At 40.6% G+C, this 27,361-nt stretch overlaps 1 protein-coding gene across 1 annotated transcript in view; it reads right to left on the reverse strand.

Annotated features, from left to right (window-relative positions):
- Positions 1 to 25,410, reverse strand: part of LOC108881619 (protein FAM102A) — a 28,877-nt gene extending 3,467 nt beyond the window's left edge. The window contains exons 1-11 of the mRNA XM_018673673.2: positions 25,253 to 25,410; positions 24,857 to 25,162; positions 10,362 to 10,482; positions 8,994 to 9,023; positions 6,548 to 6,664; positions 4,764 to 4,810; positions 3,362 to 3,513; positions 1,804 to 1,914; positions 1,290 to 1,485; positions 1,074 to 1,195; positions 256 to 325 (exon numbers count right to left, since the gene is read on the reverse strand). Of these exons, the coding sequence (XP_018529189.1) occupies positions 256 to 325; positions 1,074 to 1,195; positions 1,290 to 1,485; positions 1,804 to 1,914; positions 3,362 to 3,513; positions 4,764 to 4,810; positions 6,548 to 6,664; positions 8,994 to 9,023; positions 10,362 to 10,482; positions 24,857 to 24,999 (1,109 nt within the window). The 5' untranslated portion in view covers positions 25,000 to 25,162; positions 25,253 to 25,410. The remainder of the gene's footprint in view (positions 1 to 255; positions 326 to 1,073; positions 1,196 to 1,289; positions 1,486 to 1,803; positions 1,915 to 3,361; positions 3,514 to 4,763; positions 4,811 to 6,547; positions 6,665 to 8,993; positions 9,024 to 10,361; positions 10,483 to 24,856; positions 25,163 to 25,252) is intronic.
- Between the last annotated feature and the right edge of the window lie 1,951 nt (positions 25,411 to 27,361).

Raw genomic sequence — 27,361 nt, forward strand, 5'->3', positions numbered from 1 at the left:
ACCTTGCAAACGTTTCTCAAGATTTTGCAACATCTCAAGAAATTTTTGCAAGATCTCAAAGTTTCTCAAGATTCTTATCCATCGCTCAACACCATCAGAGAGGCATCTGATTGGTCCAAAATGTATTCTGCAGCAGGACAACGAGCATAAGCACAAAGCCAGAGTCATGAAGAACTGCTTTTTAGCTCCAACTAAGAGGAAGAAGAGGAAGTGGCAGAGAAACAGAAAGCGACAGAGGAGCCTGAAGTGTCTCACCTGTTTCCGAGCCTGATGCCGCTGAGCGCAGTGGTTCCATCTCTGCTCACAAACAGACGTAGGTTACTGTCTGAAAGCCAGAAAACACAGGAACACGAGTTAGCAGCCGCTGACGGAAACCAGACGGCGTCAACACACGGACAATAAAAGGTGACGAAACACAGAGCCGGGGGGGCGGGGGGGTCACTGAAGGAGAGAGCTCAGTCCAAAGATGGTGCAGGATGGTAAAACATCTTAGGGAAAAACCTTCCCTCCACATCTTTTTAGTGTCAGATAAGTCATTTGATTTGTAACTTTTCAAAAACATAATCTAGTATGACCCGATCCTCAGCCTGAACAGGAACAACAGAGCCAACGTTTGTCATTAGAAAAAAGTCTCTTCATCTGTCACAGTTTATAAACACCTCATAAAGGTGCTGTCTGTAACTTTTCACACATTTAAACTAAAGCAAAGAAGACAGGACTTCTAGTCAGAGACGAACCACAATAACATGATTTTATTTATTATTTACTGAGCTGATGTAAGTTTGAGTCTTCAGTGTTTCGCTCCGCCCTTCACCCTGATTTATGATCCAGCTGAAGATTTAAAGTCTTGGCCTCACGTCACAGTCGGTCTGTTTAATGTGCATGTGTTTCAACAGACGTGTGACAAAGTCCACTCTCCTCCAGATAAACCCTTCAGTATTTCTGCTTCAGCTGTTCTCTGTTTTCCTCTCGTTTTAAGCTGTGGAGTATCACTACTTGGACCTTTGTGTCACTCACAGACAGAATGAAGTGAACATTCAGCTGCAGCTTGCTACATAATGAACTAACTGTACCTTCAGTGTTGTTGATGTCTGCAAAGTTTTGGCTTTGGACAATTTTCTCCACAATGTCGTCAGCGTCCATACGAGTGTCGTTTACCCAGGAGGGGTGACTCTCCACCGAGTCCTGCTTCCTCCTGAAATACAGTGAACCAAAACAAATGTTGTCTTTTACTGTGAATCTAAAGAAAGTAGATCCTCATGACGAACAACTGTTCTCTGTGTCTGTACCTGGAAAGCCTGTTCGGGGGTAAGACAGGCCGGGGGGGTCGAGGGGGTCTCTCTGGACGTCCGGCGTCCTTGTCGCCCTCTGTGGGTGTGTCGGGGCTGAAGCCCAGGCCTCCAGATGCGCTGCTTCCCGTCGAGGTGTTCCTGCGATGCGTGAGGTCCGACAGGCTGGAGGAGCAGGAGTGCTCGGTGCTGTAGCCTGAGGGACGACGAGGACACAAGAGAGGCATCAGAACCTCAACAAAACTCAACAGCTGAAGACCTGAAGACGCAGCCCGGTCGTATGAATCTGGATTTCAGGTGGGAGGGTGAAAATTCATGAATCCATGGACCCAACCTGCCTTGTGTGAACAGTCCAGGCAGTGGTGTGGGAAATGTTTCCTTGGCACACTTTAGGTCTCTTAATTCTAATGATTGAACTATTAACTTAACTATTAAATAAAGTATTTAATCCACTTTTTTAGAAGAAGACATAATAAGGAAGGTTGGATGAAACATCTGCTGGTGAATGTCGTACCTGAGATTTTGCTGTGCTGGCTGGCGTAGCTGGAGTTACGAGAGTGACCAGACTGGAAGACTTCAGCAGAACCCGACTGGTTCTGGTTCGCCTCTGATTCATCGAGGAGACCTGAAGGCAACAAAAAGAAGAAAACACCACTCATAAACATAAAGCAGTCTTTGTTTACTTTCACAGCATGGATACACAACTCAGCAATGGCCTCCTTTTCTGACTGACAGGAGCTGTAATTTACCAGCGTACACTGTCAGCTGCTGTGAAGTCAAAGTGTTTCACTCCAACCAAAGTAACCGCTTTATAAATTAACTTTTGTTTGTAATGAAAGTCTGAAAACTCTTGGACCTTCACGTCTTGTGGCAGAGATTTTGCACTTTTTCCTCACGTGGAAACATTGTTTTGGACAGACTTACTGAACCAGATGCTGCGAACAACCTCAGCCTTTCAAGTCGTTTTCCAAGTTAAAGCAGAAAAAAAACGGGTTTCATTTTTCCTTTTAATTCAAACTGAACAAATCCTAAACACCGTCAGCTAGTTTTCCATATGAGGAAAGATTTTTGTTTAGAACTTCGTCCAGGACGTTTTGGCTCAGAATAAGAAACACATCTGGCTGAGCGGGGGGGGGGGTTCGAGGCAAAAGACTGGAGTCCAGCTTTAAGAGCACTTTATCTTCTTTTAATCTCAGGTCTTTGGGGCATAATTTCACTGGGATTTATTTTCATATCAGGTCTTAACGCAGGTAAACTGACTTAAAAAGCTTTGACTGGATGTCAAAGAGTTTAGCAGCGGTTTAGTTGTTTTGGCTCTTGAGGTGCTTTTTTATTCGTCTGGGACAGTAAAGCGGAATCAGGCAAACGAGACTTTGTCTTCATCTCAAATCCCTCTGGATCTCAGATTTTACTGTCTGGAAACAGGTTTGGGATTCAATACCATTTTATTGATTCTGAATCCAGGAGCAAATCAAATCCAAATCTTTTTTGAATCCCTCATAAAATCTGTTCTGCCTGAACTGAAACTCAAACATCAACTTTTAAACAGTCTCCAGGTTTAGTTTAAGTATGTTACACATTTTCACATCTACTCTTTGCTTCACATACAAAAACAGGGACAAAATAAAAGATTGAAATAATAGATTAGTTATACTCTGAGCTGGAAGCAACTGTCTTGAACCTAAAACGAAAACATTTCATGCCTGCTGTACATAAACAGAATTATTTTATTTGCAAATAACAAATACTAGTTGAACAACCCGAAAGTTGCCAGTTTTTAAAGACAAAAGCAGCAAAAATCTCCAAATCTATTAAAGTAAACTTTAGAGCAAGAAAGGCTTTCTCATATTTTGGGTATGACTGATGTTTTCACTCTGTTTTTCTTTTCTTCCTCGTCTGTCTAAACAAGTCTTGTAAATCGTTACAGCCCTGCAAGCATCAAAGCACATTTGTTTAGTTATTGTTCCATCATGAAACAGATTATTTCAGCTTTGCATTCCCTTCACAGAAATTAAACCGACCCAGACTACAGCAGTCCTTTTCTAGTCTTTCTGCTGAGACCTGAGTTGTACCTGAGTTGATGATGGAGGGTCGAGGTTTGGCGGTTCGGCCCAGGGAAACGCCTCCAGCCGGTCCAGGCTCGGCTGTTCCCTCCCCCTTACAGTCCAGCTGCAGGGTGTGTTCTCGTCCTGGGATGGAGATGGACTTTGCTGTGCTGGGAGGCCTGCAGGAAAAAAAACACACCACATATCAGTCTGGAACAGATTAAAATGAGGAGAGCTGTGGCTCTGCTTAGCTTGGCACGCTCAGATAAGATTAATTTTATTGACTGTGGGGAAACTGAGTCATTGCAGCAACAAAGGACAGAGGAACACAAAGGTTGTACGTCTTTAACAGTCTGGTTAAAAGGTTAAAAATGTACAAAAAAACATCAAGACAAGAAGAAATACCTGCAGCACATATGACACACATGATAACTCTAACAGCCTACATGGGACAAACAAAAAGTCCCAAAAGTTTCATCAAAAAATAACAAAGAAATCCACATTTGTTGTTTATTTCGCAATAGACTGTATCGGTTCTTTATGTCAACAAGTACAAAACTTTAAATCAAGTCAAACACGAGCCTTCTACTGGGTTTTGCTGGAATCATTTCATCAGCATGAAAACTATCCAGGAAAATGTGCATTAACGTAGTTAGTTTTACAGAACAGAATTCAAGTCATAATGAGTCCTGACAGTTTTACAGAGGAGGCAGGATATCTGTAGTTTAGCTAGCTGGATTTTTATTCTTTAATCCAGATTACCAGTTTTAAATCAGGAGTGTGGGACTTCATACAATGCTGATTAAGACAGGTAATCAGCACCAGGTAAATCTCTGTGTACTGGAGTTTTTAATCTGGCGTCTGTGGCCAAATTCTCATGCTCATGCATCGGTAGAAAGGATTTTTAGTCAACTAGCAGTGATTGGTGATTGCCAGAGCTGAAGAGCAGAGTCACTGTGGATACAGCAGCTAGGAGTTTGTTGGAAAAACCAAGGAAGCATCCAAGAAAAGTTTCTGACGCCCAAAATAAAAAAGAGGAAGGAACAAAGTCTAAAAAAGGAAGCGACTGAAGTTTTTAACTTTGAAAACCCTAGTTTAACACTCATGTTGTCCTCTGGGTCAAAGTGACCCGGTGGCCGACAATGTGCCTTCGTGTATGTGTGTGTGTGTGTGTGTAGTAGTAGTAGGATTTGTTGTTGTGCATGACGTTCGTGATTCTGAAGCGGTTATCTTTTGTTTTTGAATAATAGTAAGAAGAAAAGAGTATACAGAATATGAAGGGCAACAGGAGGGTTAAAAAAAAGTTTAAAAAGACTGAAAACCCTCATAATAACAGTATCAAAAGATATCTATTAAACGTAAACATAAATATCTTTTAGAAATCACTGTGACAGACAGACTGTTGTAAATCTATATTTCAACTACTCACGTTTTGAAACACGGATCTCCAGACAGGAGGGTCATCCCGATGATCACCTGTAAGAAACAAACAAACAAACAAATTTTTTTCCTTTCTTTTATTTGAACGACATCTCTGAGTCTTGAACATCTCAAAGTTAAATATAAGCAACAGGTGAAAAAGACAATAACGTCTGTTTTACCGACCAATCAAAGTGAATTCTAAAACTGTAGTTAGTTCCAGTTAACTTATCAGATTTATCACTGATTTGACAATAAAAAAATGATGAAATATTTCTCCATAGTTGTGAAATTGCAGTTTTTTTTATTTGTCATTCAGCGTCACGTACTTTCCCATTCACTGTTTCCTCTCCTGTACACCTGACTGAATCAACATACTGCTCATCAAATCACCTGTTTCTGTCCTTATCACAGAGGAATAATCAGGAACTGATTCAACAGTATCACCACCCATCCAAGCTCTGTTTCTTTAAAAACAAAAGTTCAAGATGTAAAAAACATAAACCAGCAGCTTGAACTCAAACTATTACTGACAGTGAACATGTTTCAACTAAAGTCTGTTGGCTTCTTAAGCAACAATAAAACCAGCTGGACGGCGTTGGGGGTGAATTCCCGGTGAAAACACTGACGTGTGAGTTACGCACGGCTGCACAGTGTGAAGTCCTCCAGAGGACCGGGATGACAAAGATACTCATGACTGTCTTGGCTCATTAAAATAAAAGGCAGTTTGTGTGGATGATCACCAGGTGGCACTGCGGAGTCCCTGAACTCATCAGTGGATGAACCAGAACCTCCTTCACCCACAGAGACTTGAACCTGATTCAGCTGCAGGTGAAATTAGCAGCTATGGTCACTATCAGGCTGCAACTAACAGGTTTTATTCACTTTCAATGAATTAACAGATTATTTTCTCGATAAAAAAATGCCAAAATGTTATAAAAAATGTCCATGACAATCTCCTGAAGCCTGAGGTGACATCTTCCTGTTGCAGTTTCTATAAAGCCAACAGTCAAAAATCTAAAGATATTCAGTTTATTATCACAAAGAGACAAAGAAAAGTAGTAAATCCTCACAAATGAAATGCTGGAGATTGGTTGAAAAACTCCCTCATACAATGAATGAGTTAATTTTCTGTTAATCACCTAATATATTTGCTGTGTGATTTACATAAATCATCCTAAAATGTTTTTGTACAGATTAGTGGCTTGGTTTATTTTTTTGGGAACAAAACATCATTATCATTACTGTTATTATCGATGAATAAAACAAATAGATAATCAACAAACGTGGTCAAGACAAAAATAAAACATAATAATTCACTAAAATCCAAGGTGACATATTTAAATTGCTTTTTTTTTGTCTGATCAACAGTTAAAAACTCCAATATATTAAGTTTATTATCAGTTAAGACAAAGAAAAACAGTAAAACCTCACAACTGAGAGGCTGGAAAGAAGGAACGACAAATCACAAATCAATTGATCGACTGCTAATTCATCTCTGGGTGGAACTACAGTGCTAGAATATATTTTTATTTTAACAAAACCAAAGGACTTAAACAAAAGTCCCGCACCAGTTTAACATGACAAAGGGACGACTGATCTTCAACCTTTCCACTCAGGTCGCTTTTGACTAAATTTGTGGAGAGGGGAAGCGATCAATCAGGTCAAGTGTCAAAGGTCGAAGTCTCAGAGTTAATGATCAAACTTGCTTCAGGCACTGGAGCCTATAAAATATATGACACATTAAAATCTCGTTTATACTTTCTGCTTTTTTTGTCACTCATCATCTCTTGCCTTCAGTATGGAGTTGTCCTGCCGTGTGTTCTTAGTGTCGTATCCCTCGAGCAGACAGCAGCGCACGGTGGAGCCAGAACCAGCAAACTCCGCCATGTTGAGGTCGGTGAAGCCCAGCTGTGAGCGCGAAGAAGAAGAAGAAGAAGAAGAAGAAGAAGAAGAAAAGGACTTTAATTCTAGACCCACCAATGCTGGGCCCTTTTATTTTTGGGCACGTGTTTAGAAAGTACAGATCTCTGCAACACCCATCAATTAGTGCACCGAGCAAATTCACATCGTAAAACGTCACGAGCGTTTTGAAGTTTTAGTGTATGACAGAGCGCAAAAACCACACGTCAGTCTAAACGCAGACGAAGAGTGAAACCTGTATTTTTAAAGTGGAAAGCTTCAGCACTGAGCGAGCAGGTGTGTCACATTTCTGCGGCAGGGTAGATCTTGGTGGAAGTCTCAGTAAATTAAAACGTGGAGGGAAGGCCAGAGGGGGACTGCTGTCGGTCTCCCATTTGCACTTTTCACACCCCATTAGTTCACATCTCTGTGCACAAACCAGCATGTTTTGTTTCAGGTGCGATCTCCCTATCTATTTATCCATCCAAAATACAATCAGTAGTCTCATTTCCATGTTAGAAAATAAACGAGAAAATAACTAGAATGAAGAACACCTTTTTGCTTGCATTTTACTGTGAATCTTTAGTAAATAAAACTAAAAATTTCACTACCTTGTTAGAAAATATGCAATAAATAATGGTGAGGAAGAGAAAATAAAGCATAGAGGGACTGTGGCTACTAAAAAAAATACATGCAGACATTTAACAACATTCAGTTAATAGCTGCAGACCAGATTTCATGCACTAACAAATGCTGAAATGTCATTAGCAACATTATTAGCATTAACAGTGGGTGTTAATGAGGCGATGCTGGGTGTTTCTTCTGGCTACCTGCCCCTGGGACAACAATACCCAAGCTTGAAGGCCTAGAGGGAGGTTTCTATGAATGAGCTAAAGGCCCCATGTGAACGAAAACAGACTTTCAGACATGTAAAAAGACTCCATGTTAACTTCCAGTTTGTAATTATGATTGAGAGGCTCTGATTCTTCTGAAAAATCCTGTATATGCGACTGTTGAATGTAATTAAAGCAACATAACGTAACTTTGCTGAGCAACAGCGCCCTCTGTCGGGCTCCGAGTCCAAGCGGTTAATCAGTTTTCATGGACAGAAAACAAACCCTATCAATCTCTTGACTGCGTAGTCCTACTCACTAAACTGAAACATGACCAAATATATGGTGTATATTACCCACGATCCCCGGCGCCTGGAACAGGAAGTGCTGTCGCTATAACAAACACACCAAACTCTGTTTCTAATTGTTGATATTTCGAAAGTTTCCTGGCTGGATATCAGAGATAAACGCTGGTTTTTAATGACTTAAGTCTTTTTAACTGATCTACAGTTCAGCTTTACTCTGGAACGCCTTGGGCCTGATTCCAGCAGTTTAAGCTGCTGACTATCACTCAGTTAGAGGGAGATACAGCGCCCACAATGGTGAAGCATGTCAGTTGTTTAAACAGAAATCCTTCCCGTTTCTACCACTGATGCTATATGACATGAATGCAACACACAGAGTGCCCTTCTGTTCCTTATTTTTTACCTTAAACCACTAGACTAGACGGCTTTATGAATTTAATTTGAAGGCACCATTGCACTCGATGCCTCTAAAAGTTGTAATGGTTTAAGCATGTGATACTCGCTGTACATTTAGAAACCCCTGACCTACTTAAGTGTAGGTCAGGGGTTTCCACACAGCTCCAGATAACACTGATAAGTGCGCTGCCTCAATTACTTTTATCTCTAAAACAAACCTCACAGCTTCGTGCTGTGTGGAAACTGCCTTTGTGATGTTATTCTAAATTAACTCTGCGGGTCTCTCAAGAGAAAGGTTCCCATTCTTCATTCTCCAGGTTTCCCTTTTCTTTAGGGAGCTTCTGTTTTCATAGGTGTGTATTTAAGGAAGCCAACTTCTAAGGAGGGAAGCAAGGTAAATTTAGCTAAAGGAAATCTAAATGCAGATTGGGCGAAAACAGAGGAAACGGTTCCTGTTGGGCAACGACATCCAAAAGTTTATCTTCGTGAGGGGATTGACCTTGGGAGTCTCATTCACGAGACATGACTCATCTGTCAGAGAGCTGCCGCTACCATTACGGTTAGAGAGGTGTTGGCAGGATGTTTTGCAGATTCCGGGCAAATGTGCACGCGAGGCGGACAAGTTTTTGATTTATATTTACACCGGCTGGTGGCAGGCTCGTCAAAGGGCCGTGAGAAACGCTAATATTTACATTTTATGGCATTAAGGCTTACACAGACTGACACAGGCTCATCTGTAACTGTTTCTATGTGTTTACGAATGTGAGAGGCGAGGATACTCTAGAGGGAGACGCAAACTCTTACCTTCGTATATGCTTTTCCTCCTTTGAGTTCCTGCAGGAGGAAAAAAAACAGGAAGACAGTAATGAACCTAGTGATTCAGCTGATCCAACTTTATATTAGAGAGGCCTCCAATTACAGGGTCCAACGACAGAGTTGAAAATTACAGGCCAAGACCGCACTCATGGTTCCTGTGTTGCTCAAGCCGAGCGTGGCACCGAGGCGGCATTCACATGGGAGATTTAGCATCAAGTCTGCACTGAAATATCCTGGAAACATTTCTGTGAGAAACTCTTAATGCAGTCTGTACCTCTTTATTTTTGGAAAATTAAGTTTGTTAGCGGACGCTGCTCTGTAGGATTGAGTATCGTTCAAGTACCGACACCAAAATGACACTTGTTTAATTTCTTCCAAGCAAAGGATAGAAATCTTTTTATGCAGAATCATTCCCAAAAGGCACTGATCTAGGCTTAAACCTGTCTACATATGGTTAAAAAGTTTTTAAGATTACATATAACAATGGTTTAAATGACTATATTTTAGTGTGTAGTAGGTCCTGTCTACATGGTCAAATATAGCCCTTAAAACAAAGATTAAAAGTACTCTAGACTTCTAGAATATTACAGCTGCAATGACTGGTCTATCTATCTATTTTCTTCAAGCAAAATATCAAATATTTGATGGTTCCAGATTCTCAAATGTAATAATTTGCTGCTTTTTTTGTTCTTATGTAATAGTGTATTGAATATTTTTGGGTTTTGGACTCTTAGGTTGCACAAAACAAGACTTTTGGAAACTGTGACGGGCATTTTTCACAGTCTATTAATGGAGAAAATAGTCAAGAGTTTGGTCAGAGATGAAAATAAACATTAGCTGCAGCCATACAAAACATCTCAACTGTCAAACAGCCTTTAAAGACCGTAACTGTAATGTAGTTTCCCACACACCAGGAAATCCCTCTGGTTCATTGATACCTTATTGCATTATTGCTCTAAGATAGTTGTAGTCAACAGTTTAACCACTGTTCTAAAAGCAGGGATCAAGCTTTATTTAAAGCATCAGAGCGGTACTGCTGATTCCTACCTCTAAGTAACTGGCTGATATAACTAAACTACAGGTTAAACCGACTGCCTCATCCATTGTTTTCAATACTAGAAGTTGGACTCGAGTATATTCAGATCTGCTCAGTGTTCAGTATTGACGATGGATGGATGTTATGGTCCCTCACAGCAGTAAATAATGACAACAGGCACGTAAAACAAGAGACAACCACATAACTGAATGTTTTTACTCAACAAAACTGTAGTTTTCTGTCCTTTAGGTTCAAATCCTGTCATACTTTTTATTGATCTAGAGTATCTGCAGACTTGTGGAGGACACTGAGACTCGTACCTTCCTGACGGACACCCTGCACACAGAAGGATCCAAGACTCCGGTGTGGGGGTTGGCGCTCATTTTTGACACAAAGGTAAACCTCTTCCTCCAGCGAACGCAGTTTTCTTGAACCTCCTCTCTGAAAGAAGAAGAAAAAAAAAAGCAAGAACACATGAATCTCTGAAGAACAGTTTGGTATTACAATGATTTTTCATTACGAAATGCCTTTCCATCTCTGCTTACTCCTTACTTCTAATGATTCATTTTTTCTACGAGCTGAAGCAATGGCATTCAGGCATGTTATGTAAACTGGTAACAACCTTAAGTGTGCACTTATACATCGACTAGGACTGAACAAGAACTCTTTCCCAAACCTTTCCTGACATTCAGGTCAAGCCCAAACATTTGCAAGACTTGGCAACGTCTAATTTTGATTCTCCATATTGTCTGACACATTTTTTCCAGTTATGTCATCCTTGTCTCACAGCCTCATGACCACTGTGTCCACTGAGGATCAAATTTATCAGAGCAACACTGGGAAAACATGTTGTGAGCAAGTTTTTCCAAAACTAACTGGATTACACAGCCGATTCCCATGGCTTCTGACTCTGATTACAGTTTTGTTCTTACAATAATTCAGTGGACAGATGCAGAGTCAGTCGCTCATGAAGTGTCCACCAGTCAACTGGTTTGTCTCTCAGGAATTTCCCTCCTGCTTTACTGACAAGAAAACCTCTCAAGGAAACAAGTGTTAAGTCTCCAGGCTTCTGTGAAAACATAGTCTGGCTTGTCAGAAATGTCAGTGGAAAACCTTTTAGTATCTGTACATCCTGGTTAACGGGTGGGAAACGCAGCAGTAGATGTAAAAACAGAGCGGGTCACTGATCTGTTTGTTCCTGAAAACAAAAGCTGAAGTGAATGGCAGTTCGACAAATTCCTAAAGAAATGTCATAGAAACACTGCAGCAGCAAGAGAAGGAAGAATGTAGGTCTGTAACTGAAAAAAGAAACATCCTAATTTGCTTAATAAAGCACTTGTGACGTGTATCGTGTTTCCAAAACAAGATTCACATTAAAATCTGATTTACTGCAGCTCTACATGTCATCTGTATTTGGTAACACTTGTTTGTAGCTGAAACAACTCATCAATTAACTGTTTTGATAACCGATAAATCATGAAATGTCAAACATTCCCCTATTCCCCCTTTCCAAATGTGAGGTTTTGGGATTTTTCTATGTCTTATGAGATAGTTAAGTGCATTCTTTGGGTTTTGCAATGTTGGCTGGGACTGCAACAGGAATTTTAAAAAGATTTCTGACATTTCATGTTGAGGAAAATAATCAATAATGAAAATTATCATTAGTTGCAGCCCTACTCTTCTTTCATTTTAGAGTACAATACATATTTTTGACTTTTCCTACAGAGACAGACCTTTTTATCAAAGAGTAAGACCCTTTTTAAGCCAGAAAAATTGCTATATATCTCAACCAAACTCTATGGACAAAAACAGGAATTTTACTGAGCAGAACACAGGAGCGGCTAAAATACCACCATCCTTCTGTGTGGTACTTTAACTTGTATAAAGGATCTGAGTACTGAAAATCACACAGTAACACAAACTAACTAATCAATCGAGGCAGCAGTATCCCAGCAACTCCTGTGGAGTCTGGTAGTGATCTATAGCAATGATTCTGGTTTAAAAAAAAAGAAAACTGAGTTTCTCACCATGAGCAGAAGTAATCCTACTGTGTTATTTGTAGTTGATTATAAATGCCTGGTGCTAAAAAGGGGGAGACGTTTGAAGTTGTACTCTAAAATGCTACATACTAATTACAGCTTTTAAAAAATCACTAGAAAATCGTTGCAGATGCAGGTTAGCCTTCATCATTTCTACGATATGAGAATCTACACTTTGCTGCGAATGACCATCATTTGGTCAGACAAACATTTCAGTTAAATACCATCCTGTTAAAGAGCCCCATCATTTGTTTAAATGTCCCGTCAATCACCAGTGAAAGGGTGAAAAAGTCGTGTTTTTCTCCTTTTAAATGGCAAACAGCTCATTTTGGAATCTTTCACTGGAGTGGGTCCAACGTCATGCTGAGGAGAAGTGGATCAACTGAACAGCCCAAATGTTTCTGGAGTCATTTAAACTGCATGACGCCTCCTTAATTGCAGCACATTATAAATCACACACTCAGGGCTTCGTGGTAGGGGTGTGATTCTGCTTTTAAGAGGAAGGTGAGAAGTTTTATCCAAAGCCAACGCCAACTCCAGAAAAACATAGATGTAGTGTGTAGAGTTTGATCAGACAGATTATGTTCGACTGCTATCGCCACATCAACGCTCGTCGCCATCAGCAAATCAGGAAGGAAAGGGAAAGGTTTTCATTGCCAGAAGTAGATCAGAGAACAAAAAGTACGATTTGAGCTTCCACCCGGTGATTAATGAAGACGTTTATATGTGAAATTCCGGTCTGAAGTTTATCCTGATGTGGAGATAAAACAAAATGCCCTGACTGTGGGCTGTATTTGATGCATTTTTGCAAGATTTTCTATGGTGGAAATACAACAAATAGGCAATAAATGTTAATTAGAATAAATTTTCAAGCACTGAAATGAATAAAATACATCACAGGAGCAGAGATATGTATTGCACAAGTTTAGTTTTAGAAGTTAGCATCAACCTGTTTCCCTCCACAAAGAGCCAATGAGTTTCTACAGTGAACATGAGGCAGTTTAAAGGGTTTTTGTGAGAGACAGAAGGTGCAAATGACACATGTATAACAACACACACACACACACACACACACACACACACAGTCTATAGTACAGACTAACAGCAGCTGCTCGTCACACTCCCCTCCCCCCCTTCCGTCCAATTCAACCACTATCCACCGTCTCTCTGCGACGTGCTGTGTGATTTCTATCACTTTATTTCCTTCCTTCTTTCTCTTCCTTCAGTCAAACACTTTGAATCAGCTGTTCACAGTTTTCTGAGGAAACACGTCAAAGCTGAACTACTTCCACTTTGCTTTTGCTTTGGTTGAACGAAAGGTTTTACTATATTAATCCTGCACGTTTATGATTTTTAGTAAAGAGTAACATCTTCCATTGAGGACATCTGTGGTTATCTATGGTCAGGTGTTGCTTTAACATAATTATAGCCAGTTACAGATGATAAATACAAATTATTGACAGGGCAAAAGGTTATTTTAGCTCAAAAATTCTTTTTATTTGCTGTTTTATGAAGCTAAAATGATCTGGCAATCAATCAAAAAGTAAATCAACAAGAAACCGAGTAAAAATACTAAACATTTGTTGATTGCAGCTTTTCAAATAAAGTTTTATTGCTTTTCTCTGTTTAATGTCCTTATAAATTGAATGTTAGAGATGTTTTTTACTGCTGATATAAACAGGTATTAGTCCTGCTAACTCAACATGGCTTTGTTCCTTTATTTAAACCAGAATGTCTACAAATATTACTCCATCAAATGAAATGAATGTCAGGTCTGGGTTTGCTTAAACAAAAATCATGACTCACAACAACAAGAAAAGACAAAAACACAAAAACACAAAGCATGTTGCCAATCATTTGTAACCCTAAACCAAAATCCTAGTCCTGAACGAACACTTTAAAGACGAGAAAGGAGGTGAAAATGTTCCTCATCCATCTATCCCTGGAAACAAATGAGGTTCTCAGAAGAGTAGAGACACAAAAGAACACACACACACACACACACACACACACACACACACACACACACACACACTCGGTCTCAGCTCTTATCAGAACCCCCCCACGCTATTGGTTCTCCAGTGTGTAACGGGGAGCGTTCCCAAACCACATTCCTCAGTCCAGATGGCTTTGTTCAGGCTCCATGGAAACCTCACACTCCTCAAATCCACGCTCTGCCAGCAGCTCGGAGGAGGAGGAGGAGGAGAAGGAGGAGGAGGAGGAGGAGGCGCTCGCACCAACAACACTCTCTCTTTCAGCCTCAGACGTTTTTATAAGCCCTGCCGCCGTTTGTTTTTTAATCTCACCTGCAACCTTTGCACCTCCTTTATTCTCGTTTTTGTGCAGGAGGAGGCCGGGGTGTAACATTTAACAGAAAATCCTGAGAGCTTTTACACCAGCTCTGACTCTTTTTCTCTCACATGTGACTCAGATCTTTTGTTATGAAAACAACAAAAACAGCACTCACACTGTCTCAAGTCTGATCTGAACCAGATAAATATCCAATATTTAATCAGATCCCGCGGCGTGAGAGGCCTTCATACGACGTGTACGAGAGCCGTGAACTGTCACAGAAAAACAACAGCTCACAGCAAAGGCTGCATATTTAACAAGTGAGGCTGTTGTTTACTCTGTAATCGTGTCTGATTCAGCAGAGGAGGAGAGCAACACCGACTGCATTTATTATGCAACAAAGGGCTGAAACAGTCAGTCAGTTTGCAGGAAAATCATCAGCTGTTTGACCATTTTGTTAATCGATAAATGTTTCAACTAACATGATGAAAAAATATCAAACATGTTTTGTTCCAGCTTTTTACTTCTTCATGTCGATTAAATACTTGTAAGTTGTATTGATTAAAATGCCAGTCACAGCAATATTTCATTTAAATTCACTAAAATGAAAAAGCAAAGAATCCTGTGCACTGCTGGTCACTGGTAGTTGTGTTATTAGACATTTATCAGGTAAAATTGATCGTTTTAATTTAGTGCTGCACATACTAATTGCTTTCATGATCAGTTATCTTGTCTCAGTTAATCATTTGATCTTTAAAATATCAGAAAATAGTGACAAGCTCCTAAAATCCAAGGCAATGTCTTCAAGTGGTTTGTTTTTGCCAACCAATGATTCAAAAGGATATTAAATTTAAAACAGAAAAAGGTGCAAATCCTTACTTGAAAAATGATCTAATCAATCTAAAAACAAATAATCTCATCAATTTATAACCAGTCAATACCCACAGCTAAAAGTCTTGGTGAAGGTAGGTGTTCTCTGATTCTTTACAGTTTGCATATTTTGGATGTTTCTGGGCATCTTTTGAGAGTTTAAAGTGTGTAAAGGCTTCACAGAGACTCATCCAAAAATAAAAGACGAGATAGGAGCAGCACTTCAGCAGAGTGCAGCTGCACACAGCTCACGTGAACAGACGACTGATGTGATAACGCCTGCACAGAAAAACGAACACAAAGGCCGTCACTGTGCGTGTTCCTCTTCCTTGCACTTGTCCTGCAGGCCGTCCTTTCATTATAAATGTACAGTTTAATCTAATTAGTGTTATTTCAAACAGAAAACTGCAGTGTCCCTCGACTAAACATAATTTCAGACAGCTGAAAATAGAGCAAAACCTCATGCGTCCTACATCCTGAAGACGGAGGAGCAGCAGCTCAGGAAAGAGTGGCACTTCTACAATTCATCCAGAAATCAACTCAGTCCAAGAACCTCAAACCAAATCAAAAACGCAGATCATAAAACCAGTAATATAACCCCCTTTATATGGAGCAGGCTCACATTCCTACATCATCAACAATTACACACAAATTAAAGAAAGGAGGGCAAGAGTCAAAATATTCCTGTGACTGTATCACATCCAGGAAAGATTAGGAAGTGGTAAGAAAGCAAATAAGAGCTGGAGAACAGATTGAGAGGATTATATTCTTCAAAATAAAAAAACACTGGAGAAAGCAGAGGAGGGAGTAACGAGAGGAAGAAGGAGGATATGAAGATTATTTTCTGTGGAGATAAGGAGAGGAAACATGGGAAGAGAAGGACGAGCTTCAGGTGCCTGAATAGCTGAGTTTTTAGTTTCTATTTAGTGCAGGGTATTTATTTGTCTACGCAGAATATGAGCGTAAATATTAGTATAATTAAATTATTGTTTAACTACAGTTTCTTATGTGTACTGCTTCATAATTTACATGTTGTAAACTTTTTTATTTGTTTACGATGCCTTGGGCAGTTTATCAAGGATTTTTTTTACTATCTACTTCTTCTATTTACAACATATTTCTTCTTTCTCTGAACCGGGCGGCACAGCCTGAGGTGTAGAACCTGACATCTACAAATCAGCTGTTTAACCTGCTGCTTGGAAAACCTGACATGATTAAATATAGTGAATCTGTCGTGCTGAGCTAAAGTTACAGGAACTGGAATCAGATTTGTTTTGACCTTCTCCCTGCTGCCAAAAATCCGTAATCTGGCGAGACGACAGGTCGTAAAAACTCTGTCCAGTAATCGAGCTGTTTCTGAGTCCGTGTTTCTCCTGTGAAAGTCTTTAAGTTAGATGGTTAAACAGAAAACAACGAGACTGCACCCTCAAAGTCTGAAACTGCTCCCTGATTTGAGCTGCCCCCCCAGCATGTGATGACTCAACATGTCAGCGATGCAGCAGGACGGGATCCTTATCTCCCATCCTGGTTTGGCTGGGTGCCTCCTGGGTGGTGGGGTGGGCCCCCCGGTCGCAGCAGAAACACAAACAGCAGCCGAACCGACTGACCGGGTCGGGTCACGTCACATCGACGGCTCAGATTAACAGCCCCGGGAGCAGAGTGCTGAGGAAGCAGACAGATCCTGCAGGGGGGGCGTGTGACGTCAGGGTGTGGGGGCGGTCGAGGAGTCAGAGCGGAGGATGTACCCGAAAGGTCACGAGGTCAATCCTCAATGACGATATTTAAACAACTACATGTTCAGATGTTTAATTATCCATTAAAGCAGCAACTAAACAAACAACATTCAGTCAAATAAACATCAATTTCACACATTAATGTCAGATAAATAATCACCGGCAGAGCTGCTGAGCCTGAGAAAACAGTGATATAACGTGTTGTCTGTGGCTCAGGAGGAGCTTTGTTAAGTCTCTGATTATGTGACAGTAAAATCACCATGTTTATCTCAGAGGTTCTCACATTATTCTCAGCTGGCTAGCCCGAATGCTAACCTTGTAGCAACACCAGCTTTACAGCTTTAATTAGGTAAGATTGTTGTGTTTTTGGTAGAATTTAGTGACTGTACCTCCTTAAACAAGATGTTTATTAGCAGGGCTGCAGCTATGATTTTGATTACTTTTTAGGCTCAATTATTATTTAATTAATTAACTGCTAAGCCCATACAATATCAGAAAAGTTTCCAGCTGAATATTTGTATAAAAACCAGATTTTCCAATGATCCAACAGAGAGAAGAAGAAAGTTTCTTTGATAACAGACAAACTAATCATTTATCTGTGTTGCTGCTTAAACAATAAACCATTGGTCAGTTTAGGAATAAAATAAACAGATTAAACCTTGAAGCAGCTCACAGTTTAAGCTTAATCTGACAGTTCAGGCCATTTTTAACTGGACAACTCGCTTCATCCTTTTATTGTGGCTACATGAACCTAAACTGAGTTTGGCCTCTGTGGTAATGGAGCTGCTGTAATCTCAAAGTGCTGCAACCGAAGTTATTCATTAATAAGATAAACAACAGGTCTCCTGAGCTCAGTGAGTTATCAGCAGTTAACTCCACATGACTGAGGAGGAAAACGTGGAGTTCAGTTATGTCACAGGATCGAATTTTCTTCACTTTGTGCCAAATCAAAGCTTCATAAAAACATGGAGATAAAAAGGTCAGTCATAGAGTGAGAGGCTCCGACAATCAATTTTCACAGGAACTCCCCTGAAAGGAGGCGAGCTCGTTTTGATTACCTGGCCAGAAACCAGAGGGATAACATCCAAAAAAACACCCCCACACCCCATACATACACACACACCTCCCCTCACATCCCACCAAAACGCTAACGGCTGGAAAAGTGAGATGAAAACAGGAAACAGCTGCTGAGAGTCCGCTCGTCCCCCTGGTCGATTTTCTAACTCTCCCCGCGAACTCGCTCCTCTCTGGACTTCTTCCTTCCTTCCTTCCTTTTCACTCAGCTCTTCCCTCTCTTCACTCACATGCCAAAGTGTCCAGGCTCTGAGGAGTTTGTCGACCAGGTGAAAGAAGTGACACTCTCTCCTCACAGCTTTCTTGAGCCTGAAAGCTCTGCACATACATGTTGATGATAAGGTGATTTAATAACTTGCTGGTTTCCAGCTCGTGTTTCCACTGAACTCCCTGGCTGCTTCACTCAAGCCAACAACACTCATGGGGCTGTTGGATGGAACTGCTCCTAAAATAATCAACTGATTACACAAAACCAATTCCCTGTTGCTCCTCACAGAGTCCATGCACAGCAACAAATGATACACAAGTGCACATTTTTACTGTGTGTGAACCTTAACACTGCATCAGCGCCACATCAAGGTATCCTCTGTCCTGTGCCTCAGCGTTGGCGAGAAAACTCTCCAGAGAAGCAGCGTTATTGTCAAATTAGCTCCCCAGACGAACACATACTGTCTGTGTGATGCATCTGCTCCATGCTACAAGTGTAAAGTGATGCAACAGCAGAACAGAGTGGTGCAGGAACGAGTCCTAAAACCAGGAAGTAATTTAGTAATTTAGCATGTTAGCACGTTAGCACTTCCTGTTCCCTCGTCCCAGAGTCAGTGTGTTTCTGGTTAAATGTCTGAAATAAGGTCTGTGGTTTTAACACAAGCTCAAGACATTTTCAGGTTTTATTCTCCAACATAAAATGGGTCAGTAAATCCCCCACTCCTGATGTTTGAAGCTTTTACGTGTCTTAAAAAAGGCGGTTGCTAACGAGTGTCTAAATGAGACTACAGAGGTTGTCGGGGACGTTAACATGAAAACCCATCTACTCACCAGTCCACCTTTACAGCCTCGTTGTGTTTCTACTCACGCTCTTTCAAACTCTCACTAACTTTCTAAGAAGAAAGGCTTTTGTAGAAGAGCTCAGAGCTAAATGAAATGACCAGTTGGAAGCTTAGTGGTGGAGACGCAAAGATCGCAAATAGCCCATTAAATAAGAAACAGTAATCCAACATTATTCTCCACGCAGCAACAAGAATCAGTATTAGTTATTCCAGAAAAGAGACCTCGTGAAAGAAGTTACAACTGTGCGAGCAGGAGGTGGAAAAAAAATCAAGCATCTGAGACGACAATCCTCAAAAAAATCAAGTGTAAAATCTGCAAAAGGAATCACAAATCTACGACAAATGACCTGAGAACTGTCTGGACCCAGGACCCACCTGTCACAACCCAGCTGATACATCTTTATTTATTTTATGTATCTCTTATTTAACCAGGAAGACACAATTCACGACCAAACCAGCAACAAAAACTAGGTGTTATATAAGAAACACATCATTAAATTAAACAATCACATACTGTTAACACAACAAAACAGGACCTGAGAGACTTAGAGGGAAAATAACTGACTAATTAAAACATTTACATTCCTTATTAAACATTTTTTGAATGCAAGACAGACAGGATTCAAAACCTGGACTGAACCGGATTTTACACGGTGCACTTCAAACCCAGATTTATACTTTTGAGAGTCACATGACGTAAATTTCATCATCAGCTCGTAGCCACATGTCTACTGCACACGTGTTGAACATGTGAGCGGTGTGGTATGTACAGAGCGGCATGCCTGTCTATTTAAGAGAACACGTCAGGGCTCAAGAATCCATCAGGGAGAAACTTAAAAATGATGCAAAGGGACACCACAGAGGACGAAGAAGAGTCACTTAAAACCTTCAACGAGGCCGTTTACAACAACTCAAACCAGTCAAGTGCCGGTGACGCCGGACAAGAGACAGGCAGGAAGCTCTGCCAACTCCACCCGAAAGGTTCCTGGTACTCCTGAGGGCCCTGAGAACTACATCCTGAACCTTCCTTCTGGGAAAATCTGTGAACACTGTCACACGACACGACACGACACTGGACGAGGGCAGTGTCAGATTTCAGCTTCAGGAACAGTCGTTATTATCAGCCGTGTTTAAAGTTCATGTCAGCTATTATAACATTTTACTCATTAGCTTCACTGTAGAGGAAAAGGTGGAGATGACACAACTAGAAACTACAAAGGAAATCATTAGTTTGTGGGTCGAGAATTATTAATTGTCTTGATCTGGACTCTTGTGTGACTAATCTTTGGGTTTGAAATAAACAAAATGAACAATGAAAGATAAACAGTTGGATAATTTTCTAGCAAAAAGAACAAAAATGTCGTCAGTGGAAGCAGTTTTCCAAAACTGATGCACTAAAAATAATCAAAGCACCAAATATTTACCAGTTCCAGCTGTTAAAATAAGAAGATTGATGCTTTTCCTTTTAATACATGATCTTAACTAAACATATTTGGATTTTTTGATTGTTAATTGTTCAAAACTAAACATTTAGAGACATACTCTTCAGCTGTGGGGTGCTGTGTTTGATACTTTTGATTTCAGAAAACAGAAAACCCGACTGAACCGTTTACGCCTCATTTGACTTTGTGAAAACCCACGACACATGTGAGTGTGCCGCTGAGGTTAAATCATTATCTGAGCAGGAAATGAACACAATGTGTCCACGCTGCCACATCAGAAACTCACTCAGACTTTACTTCTTCTTCTTCTTCCACCTCTCTGAACTCTCCTCAGGTGTTTCAGCCTCTTACTGCTCCAACATTCCTGTTTTTTCTTGACTTTTAAACACAAAAATCCCCTCTATCTCCCCTTTGGATCACTGCAGCCACAGTCAGGTTGTTATGGTTGTGTCTTCACATTATTTACAACCAGCTTCATGCAGAGTCGTAGCTCTGGAAATGTCATAAACAGTATGGATTTAAAAAAAGGAACGTAAACTTTAAAATGTCAAAGTAAAAACAAGACGTAGCTGATAAAGGCTGAACCAGGTTTTCCTGCCAAATCAGGATGGAGACCATCTGTTGTCTGAAGCTGCTCAGAGTGAAAACACATTAACCATCAGTAAAATCTGACCGGCTGGGCGTACGTGGACGTTTTCCAGTGCTGATACAGCTCGAGAAATCTAACTGTAATCTAAAAATCTGCACCTGCTTGTCGTCTTAATGAGATACAGTACAGGTGATGTTTTGCATAATTTTCAAACCCATTAGAGACGTTTTTTAAGGGTGAATGTTCCTGTCTCACTGGATCTGAATGAGGATTTAGTTCATTAAGTATTTAGGTAATAACCTGGTAAGATGCAGAGCTTTTACAAAACTAAAACACTATAAAAATGTTCTCAGAAAACAAGCTCAGCTTTGCTTCGGTCAACTTTCTTGTAATTTTGTTTCTAAGAACAGTTAAAACACTTTGTCCAGCTGAATTTCTGAGAAAACCGAACATGCATGACGAGTTTTATGTAACTTCAGCCTCTGGCTTCTCTTTTTGTTTGCCATGTCCAGTTGTTATAAATGCACAGCACTGTTTTATGTTGTTGTATCACTAAAACTGTAAAACCACAAGTTGAACCGAGGCGACGGAGCACAAAGGTCCTCTGTCAGTCTGTCTGTCTGTGGGGACATCGGTCGTTAAGTGGGTTACATCACGACAAGCGAGACAACTCCCTGTTGTGTTATGTTGTGTAAGTTTGTCCCTTTATGTGCAAAGGAAGAAGAAATATTTCGATTTGTTTCCCTCGATTCGATTTGAGGATTTGCCTCTTTTCTCTGCGTAATCTTCAGACAAAACAAGACGTCTGAAGACGCCACACCGCCAGAGAATCACCCTTGACGGCTGATTTTGCACAATGCAAACATAACTAAGTTTAATCAGACTGTAGCAGCAGCCCTGATATCTCCAATTAGTTTCTCTGCAAAACTTTCCACTGTTGTCTGACGCTGATCACATCCTGATATAATGTCCCCACTGTTCATGTGCTTGACTGCATTCATTCTTCAGGGTGCAGAGAACCAGGAAGGAACGTGGGACACACGAGGACACCGCCGTCATCATGCACAGAAAACCGTGGTTAAAAATGGCTGCGGCCCTGTGAGGTCGTGACCCGCAGCGTCTATTTTACATGAGGGAAAAACTGAGATGTTTAACTGAGAACAAAGTGGTGAGGAAATTAAATATGCAGCAATGTTTTCCAGGCTCCCGCCCAGACGCATCGGTCTGAGAGCTGGACGGTCACGCTCGCAGCATGTGATCCCGTCTGCCTCCAGCCAACGAGGACTTTTCACGAGTCCCCTGGGCGAGCTCGCTGTTAATCACTGTTCCCGACCCACAACAAGGCCCAGTCCCCCCTCGTACAAAGACCGGGTTTGTCAGATCTGTGACATAACGCTAATCTCTGTCCGCCCGCGGTGGGAGCCTCCCTGCGCCGCCGTCGCCTCCTCCTCTGAGAGGGGCCTTGTTTTCAGCCACAGAGATGATAACGGAGATGAGGAGGGAGGGAGGGAGGGAATCTGAGCTGTTATATAACCTCCAGAGAGGAGAATGACCTCTGAGAGAACAGAGACCTCAGACATCGCTGAGGACAGGACAGGAGAGGGGAGGGGACGGGGTGCAGGGAGGGACAATTTCATTAATCCTCTGCAAACTGGGAGTTTTAATTTGTCAAACAAACATTTTTACGAGGCTGCGATAAAATAAACGATCTCACAACGCAAAGTTTTGCATCAGCAAACTCTAAACTCATGAACTAAAGCAGGAGAACATGTCATGATTTCACGACCATCCAATCCAATCAACAGAAAACATTATCAGCTGTTTTAACTACTCATTTTATCATGTCAGCTTCTTAAACGTGAGGATTTTCAGCTTTTCTCTGCCTGACTTAACGGCGTGTGGACAAAAGAAGGAACTCTGGGAACTCTGGGAGGGAAACCATCCTTAGTTTCTGACTTTTTATGGAATAAATAATTAATTAAAAGAATAATCTACTGCATGTGTGAATGGAATAAAGCAGGTCTAAAGGCGTGATCCACGTACACGACTGTCAGCTCGATGGGGTCGATAGAGACGTTTTAACACCGAGCACAGGCTCCTGTTTAACTGGCATCTTTTCTGGGCAGTTTAAAGATTCCCTGCCAATAAAACACTTAGCCGGCTCACAGTATAATGCCTCATATTGCTTTACAAGTTGAGGTTAGTTTAGTAGGTCAGAGTCTGGGACACACAGAGAGAGAGGAGACAGGCTTTGTGCTTCAGGTTGGGTTTGAAAAGAAGCAGCACAAACAAAGCAGTGGAGTGAAAGAGACGTTTTCTGTGATGTTTGTTCACTTGGTTCATCCAGACGTCGGATAAAACAAGCGCGACTTTCATCCTCGATAAATGAACTTGCAACACTCGGGCACAAACTGTCTGAAACACTCAGGAAACTGTGTTGCAGGTTTTCAAGTCAAGCCTTAAACATATCCCATTTTTAAGATCTCTGAGACGGACATCTGAAGAGGCCGTGTAATCTCGTCTGCTGGACCAAAGACGAGGAAGTGAGAAGAGATGAAAGTTGATGTTATCAAAGTCGAGGGAGGAAAATCTGGAGTTAGAGATAAAAGGCCCAGAAATGCATCTTCACCTCATCCTCGAGTCTTTTACCCAGAAACAAGAGGCTGAGAGCTGAAAACAGCAGCTGGGTCGTGGAGTCTGAGGAGGTCTGGAGCTGGCAGACGAGATAATTCGACCGGTGAGAGCTGGTTTGAGAGGTTTTGCCGTGTTTAGTCTGGTTGTCCGGTGGAGGTGCCAGCACAGATACAGAGAGGCCACTTAACATGGCAACACCCAGCGTTTAAATCTGACTCAGTCTGAGCTGCAAAAACTGAGGCTGGTGCCATGAAAACCTGGAACAATCCAGTGCAACAACACAGTAAGAGTTTAAAAAAGAGGCATTTAGACGTTTATAGCACTGAAGGAAAGAAACAAACCACTAAAAACATGAGAAATCCTTCACCTTCACTGCAAAATCACTGCATTTAACTAGACAAACACAACACAAACAAGTGCAGGAGCCATGTTTGAGTTACAACAATCAGTCAATTAATCACCAGAAGAATTAATCTGGAACTAGTCTGATAATCGATTCATCGTTTCTGCCACTTTACCAGAAAAACTGTCAAATATTTGCTGCTTTTCTTAAATAAATGTTGTTTTCTGACAATAACTTAGAATTTTGAACTGATGCACTGACAAATCAAACAATTTAACAAAGTTTGAATGGATGCTTTCCACTACATTTCATAGAATAAAGGAATAATCAATTACTCAGAAAGGAAAATAGCAGTCACAGCTCCAAAACCTCAAAGAAATAACTCTGACTTTAAGGTAAAGTTTATAAAGATGCAACAGCAACGCATTTAGTCTATTTTAGATCTTCATAACAGTAAAAAGGACGAAGAAAAACCACATGATCAAAGAAATCCTGCATAAATCACTACATTTAACACAAGAGACACAAGCTCAGCAGATGAAACAACTCCATTACAGATTAAATAAACCAATACATTAACTATAAATCTCCATGAAGACACTTTAAACTGCTGTAAAAAGAGTTAATGTGTCTTTAACAGAGGAAAACATGTTTCTAAAGGTACTAAAAATTTAAAATGTCTTTTTCTGGTATTTTGCATGTATGCGGTGAGGTCTGAGGTTGTTTTCGTGCGATCTGAGGTGTTTTTACCTGGAAGAAGTGGCGACAAAGTCTCCATCCAGCAGCCTGAGCTTGCAGAACAAAACTCCGTTGACAAAAGGCACAGCGGTCAGCTCCTCCAGGGTCAGATGAGTCTGGAACTTAAATTTCTTCTTTTTCACGAAGAAGGCCATCGTTTCACTCGCATAAAACGTGGCTAAAGCTAACGAGAGAACTGGAAAATTAGTATTAATAGCTAGCTGATGTGAATGAAGTGTCCCTGTCGCTGCTGTTGGTGTTTTTAGTTTGTGTTTTCATGCGAACTCCGCTTCTTCAGAGATGATTCAGCACAGAAATCTGAAAACAAATCAAACATTTCGGTTAATAACAGGTATAAACGCGGGGAAAATGTCAAAGTAGGAGGTTTAAAAGTAACAAAGGACCCACCTGGAGACATTTCGGGCACTGTGGGGTTTGTCAGCGGCGGTTCAACAACAGAAAATGACAGAAAAAAGACGTTTCATCTCTTTTTCTCGTCGGTACCGAGAGGAGGAACTTCAGCGTTAGCCGCGTCAAGCTAGCTCAGAGTACGTCATGTAACTTCCGGTTGATACTTTTCAGAATAAAAGCTCAAATACAAACAATTGCAGAATTTAACTAAAACCAGGTTTTTCTTGGCTAAATATGTTTATGCGTTCAAGGAAGTTGACTCTGATTAAATAAATATAAACATATGACTAAACTAAACAGAAAAGACACAAAAATATCTGTGTTTATATACAAAAAAGTTTCTGAAGTTGTAAACAAGAAAATGGGCAGTGCAGGGTGTGGGAGACTGGAGGGAGGGCTGAAATAAATATTAAATGTGTAATGTAATAAGTTACTTTATATGCAGTGCATACAGTAGGTAATAGGTATTCAGTATTACAGGGTTATCCCACAGGGATTGTTTCTGATAGTAAGTAAGTGTTAAGTATTAATTGAGAGTTCTGTAGTGATGTTTCCTGCCTGCTTCCTGACTCTGGAGGTGTTCACGTCCCGGATGGCGAACAGGACCAGCACCAGCAATCTTTTCTGCACTCCTGACGGTCTGTTGCAGTCTGTTCTTGCCTTGTTTAGTGTCCAAGCCAAAGTAAACAGAATCAGATGTGCAGATTGCAGCGTAGAGCTGGATCAGCAGCTGCAGAGGCAGGTTGAACTTCCTGAGCTGCCTGAGGAAGCACATCCGCTGCTGGGCCCCGGGCCTCATACACCTAAGAATAAACCAATTCATCAAACTTTTTTTGACTTTTAAAATGTCTCTGAATCAAATAATAATAACAATAAGAAGAACAATAACAAGAAGAAGGAGAATTGTATTGTAGGATTAATCTAAACAATTTTGATCCATTTAAGTTTAAAACAATGGACTGTTTGAAGTTTGTTCTGTTTGTGGCTCTTATTTTAAAAGGTAAATCACATAACTTCCGGTAATTTACTGACTCACTCTTGTTAACTTGATACAGCTTTGTGGCGCTGATTCACCGCCAGTCACTCTGCAGCCTCAGCGGTGAAACAGCGACACTCAGTGGCCAAAGTCTGAACTGCAGCTGAGCGCTGATGGTGCCTTCAGGGACCATAATGTCGACTTCAGCCAGCAGAGAGCAGCAGAGGACTGAAGGAAAGACAGAGTGGAAGTATCATCTAAAATCTCTACTCTGTTCTACTCTGTTCTATTGTTATTTCAGCACCTTATTGTACAAGTGTCGTTCCAGGATTCAGTGATTTAACTGGGACATTATGGAGCAGAGTGAGGCACATTCAGTGCATACGAGCTCAGTTTCTACTGAGGTTTCTCTGTTAGTTTATTTATCAGTTGGTTTTTATTATACTTTGATGTAAAGCTGGTGTGATGCTGACTTACCTGAGTTTCCTAACTGTGTCAAAAGAAACAAAAAAGGCAGAATTATCAAACAACAGTCAGTGTTTCATTTAATTTTACCTCAGATAAAAATCACAAATCACATAAATCATCTAAAAAGGCAAAATCATATAAACTACAATATAGAAAAATAGAAAAGATTAATATTTTTATGAATATCTATATTTTTAATATCACACTCATTGTTCAGATGATTGTGACCTGCCTTCTGTGTGACTCTATTTCCTGTTTTATTTTGAACTGACTTTTCTTTGTACGTCCATTGTAGTGCTACTTCCTGTCTTTATTATTCCTCACCTGTGTGATTGGTTTTCCCTCCCTGATTTAGCCAAGTGTCTGTGCACAGATTCAGACTGGAGCCAGACATTAGAGTGAGATTTAAAAGTCAAATTTAAACCACCTGAAAAATCTTTGAACTGAATCCACTGGTTTCATCGTCTCCATCTGTTCCTGGTTAAACCCTGACAGGACCAATCAGAGTCCGACAGGGGCAAGAACTTTCAGAAATTTCAAACCAAAATCATAAATACAAAACAGATATGTCTCTAAATAAAAGTATAGTTCACATCACAGAGTTTTTGACTTGTGTTTTAAAGGGATAATATTTTATAAACAGTTTTCTCTGACGACTGTTT

Source organism: Lates calcarifer, linkage group LG13 (genome assembly GCF_001640805.2).
Source record: "Lates calcarifer isolate ASB-BC8 linkage group LG13, TLL_Latcal_v3, whole genome shotgun sequence".
Taxonomy (NCBI): Eukaryota; Metazoa; Chordata; class Actinopteri; family Centropomidae; genus Lates; species Lates calcarifer.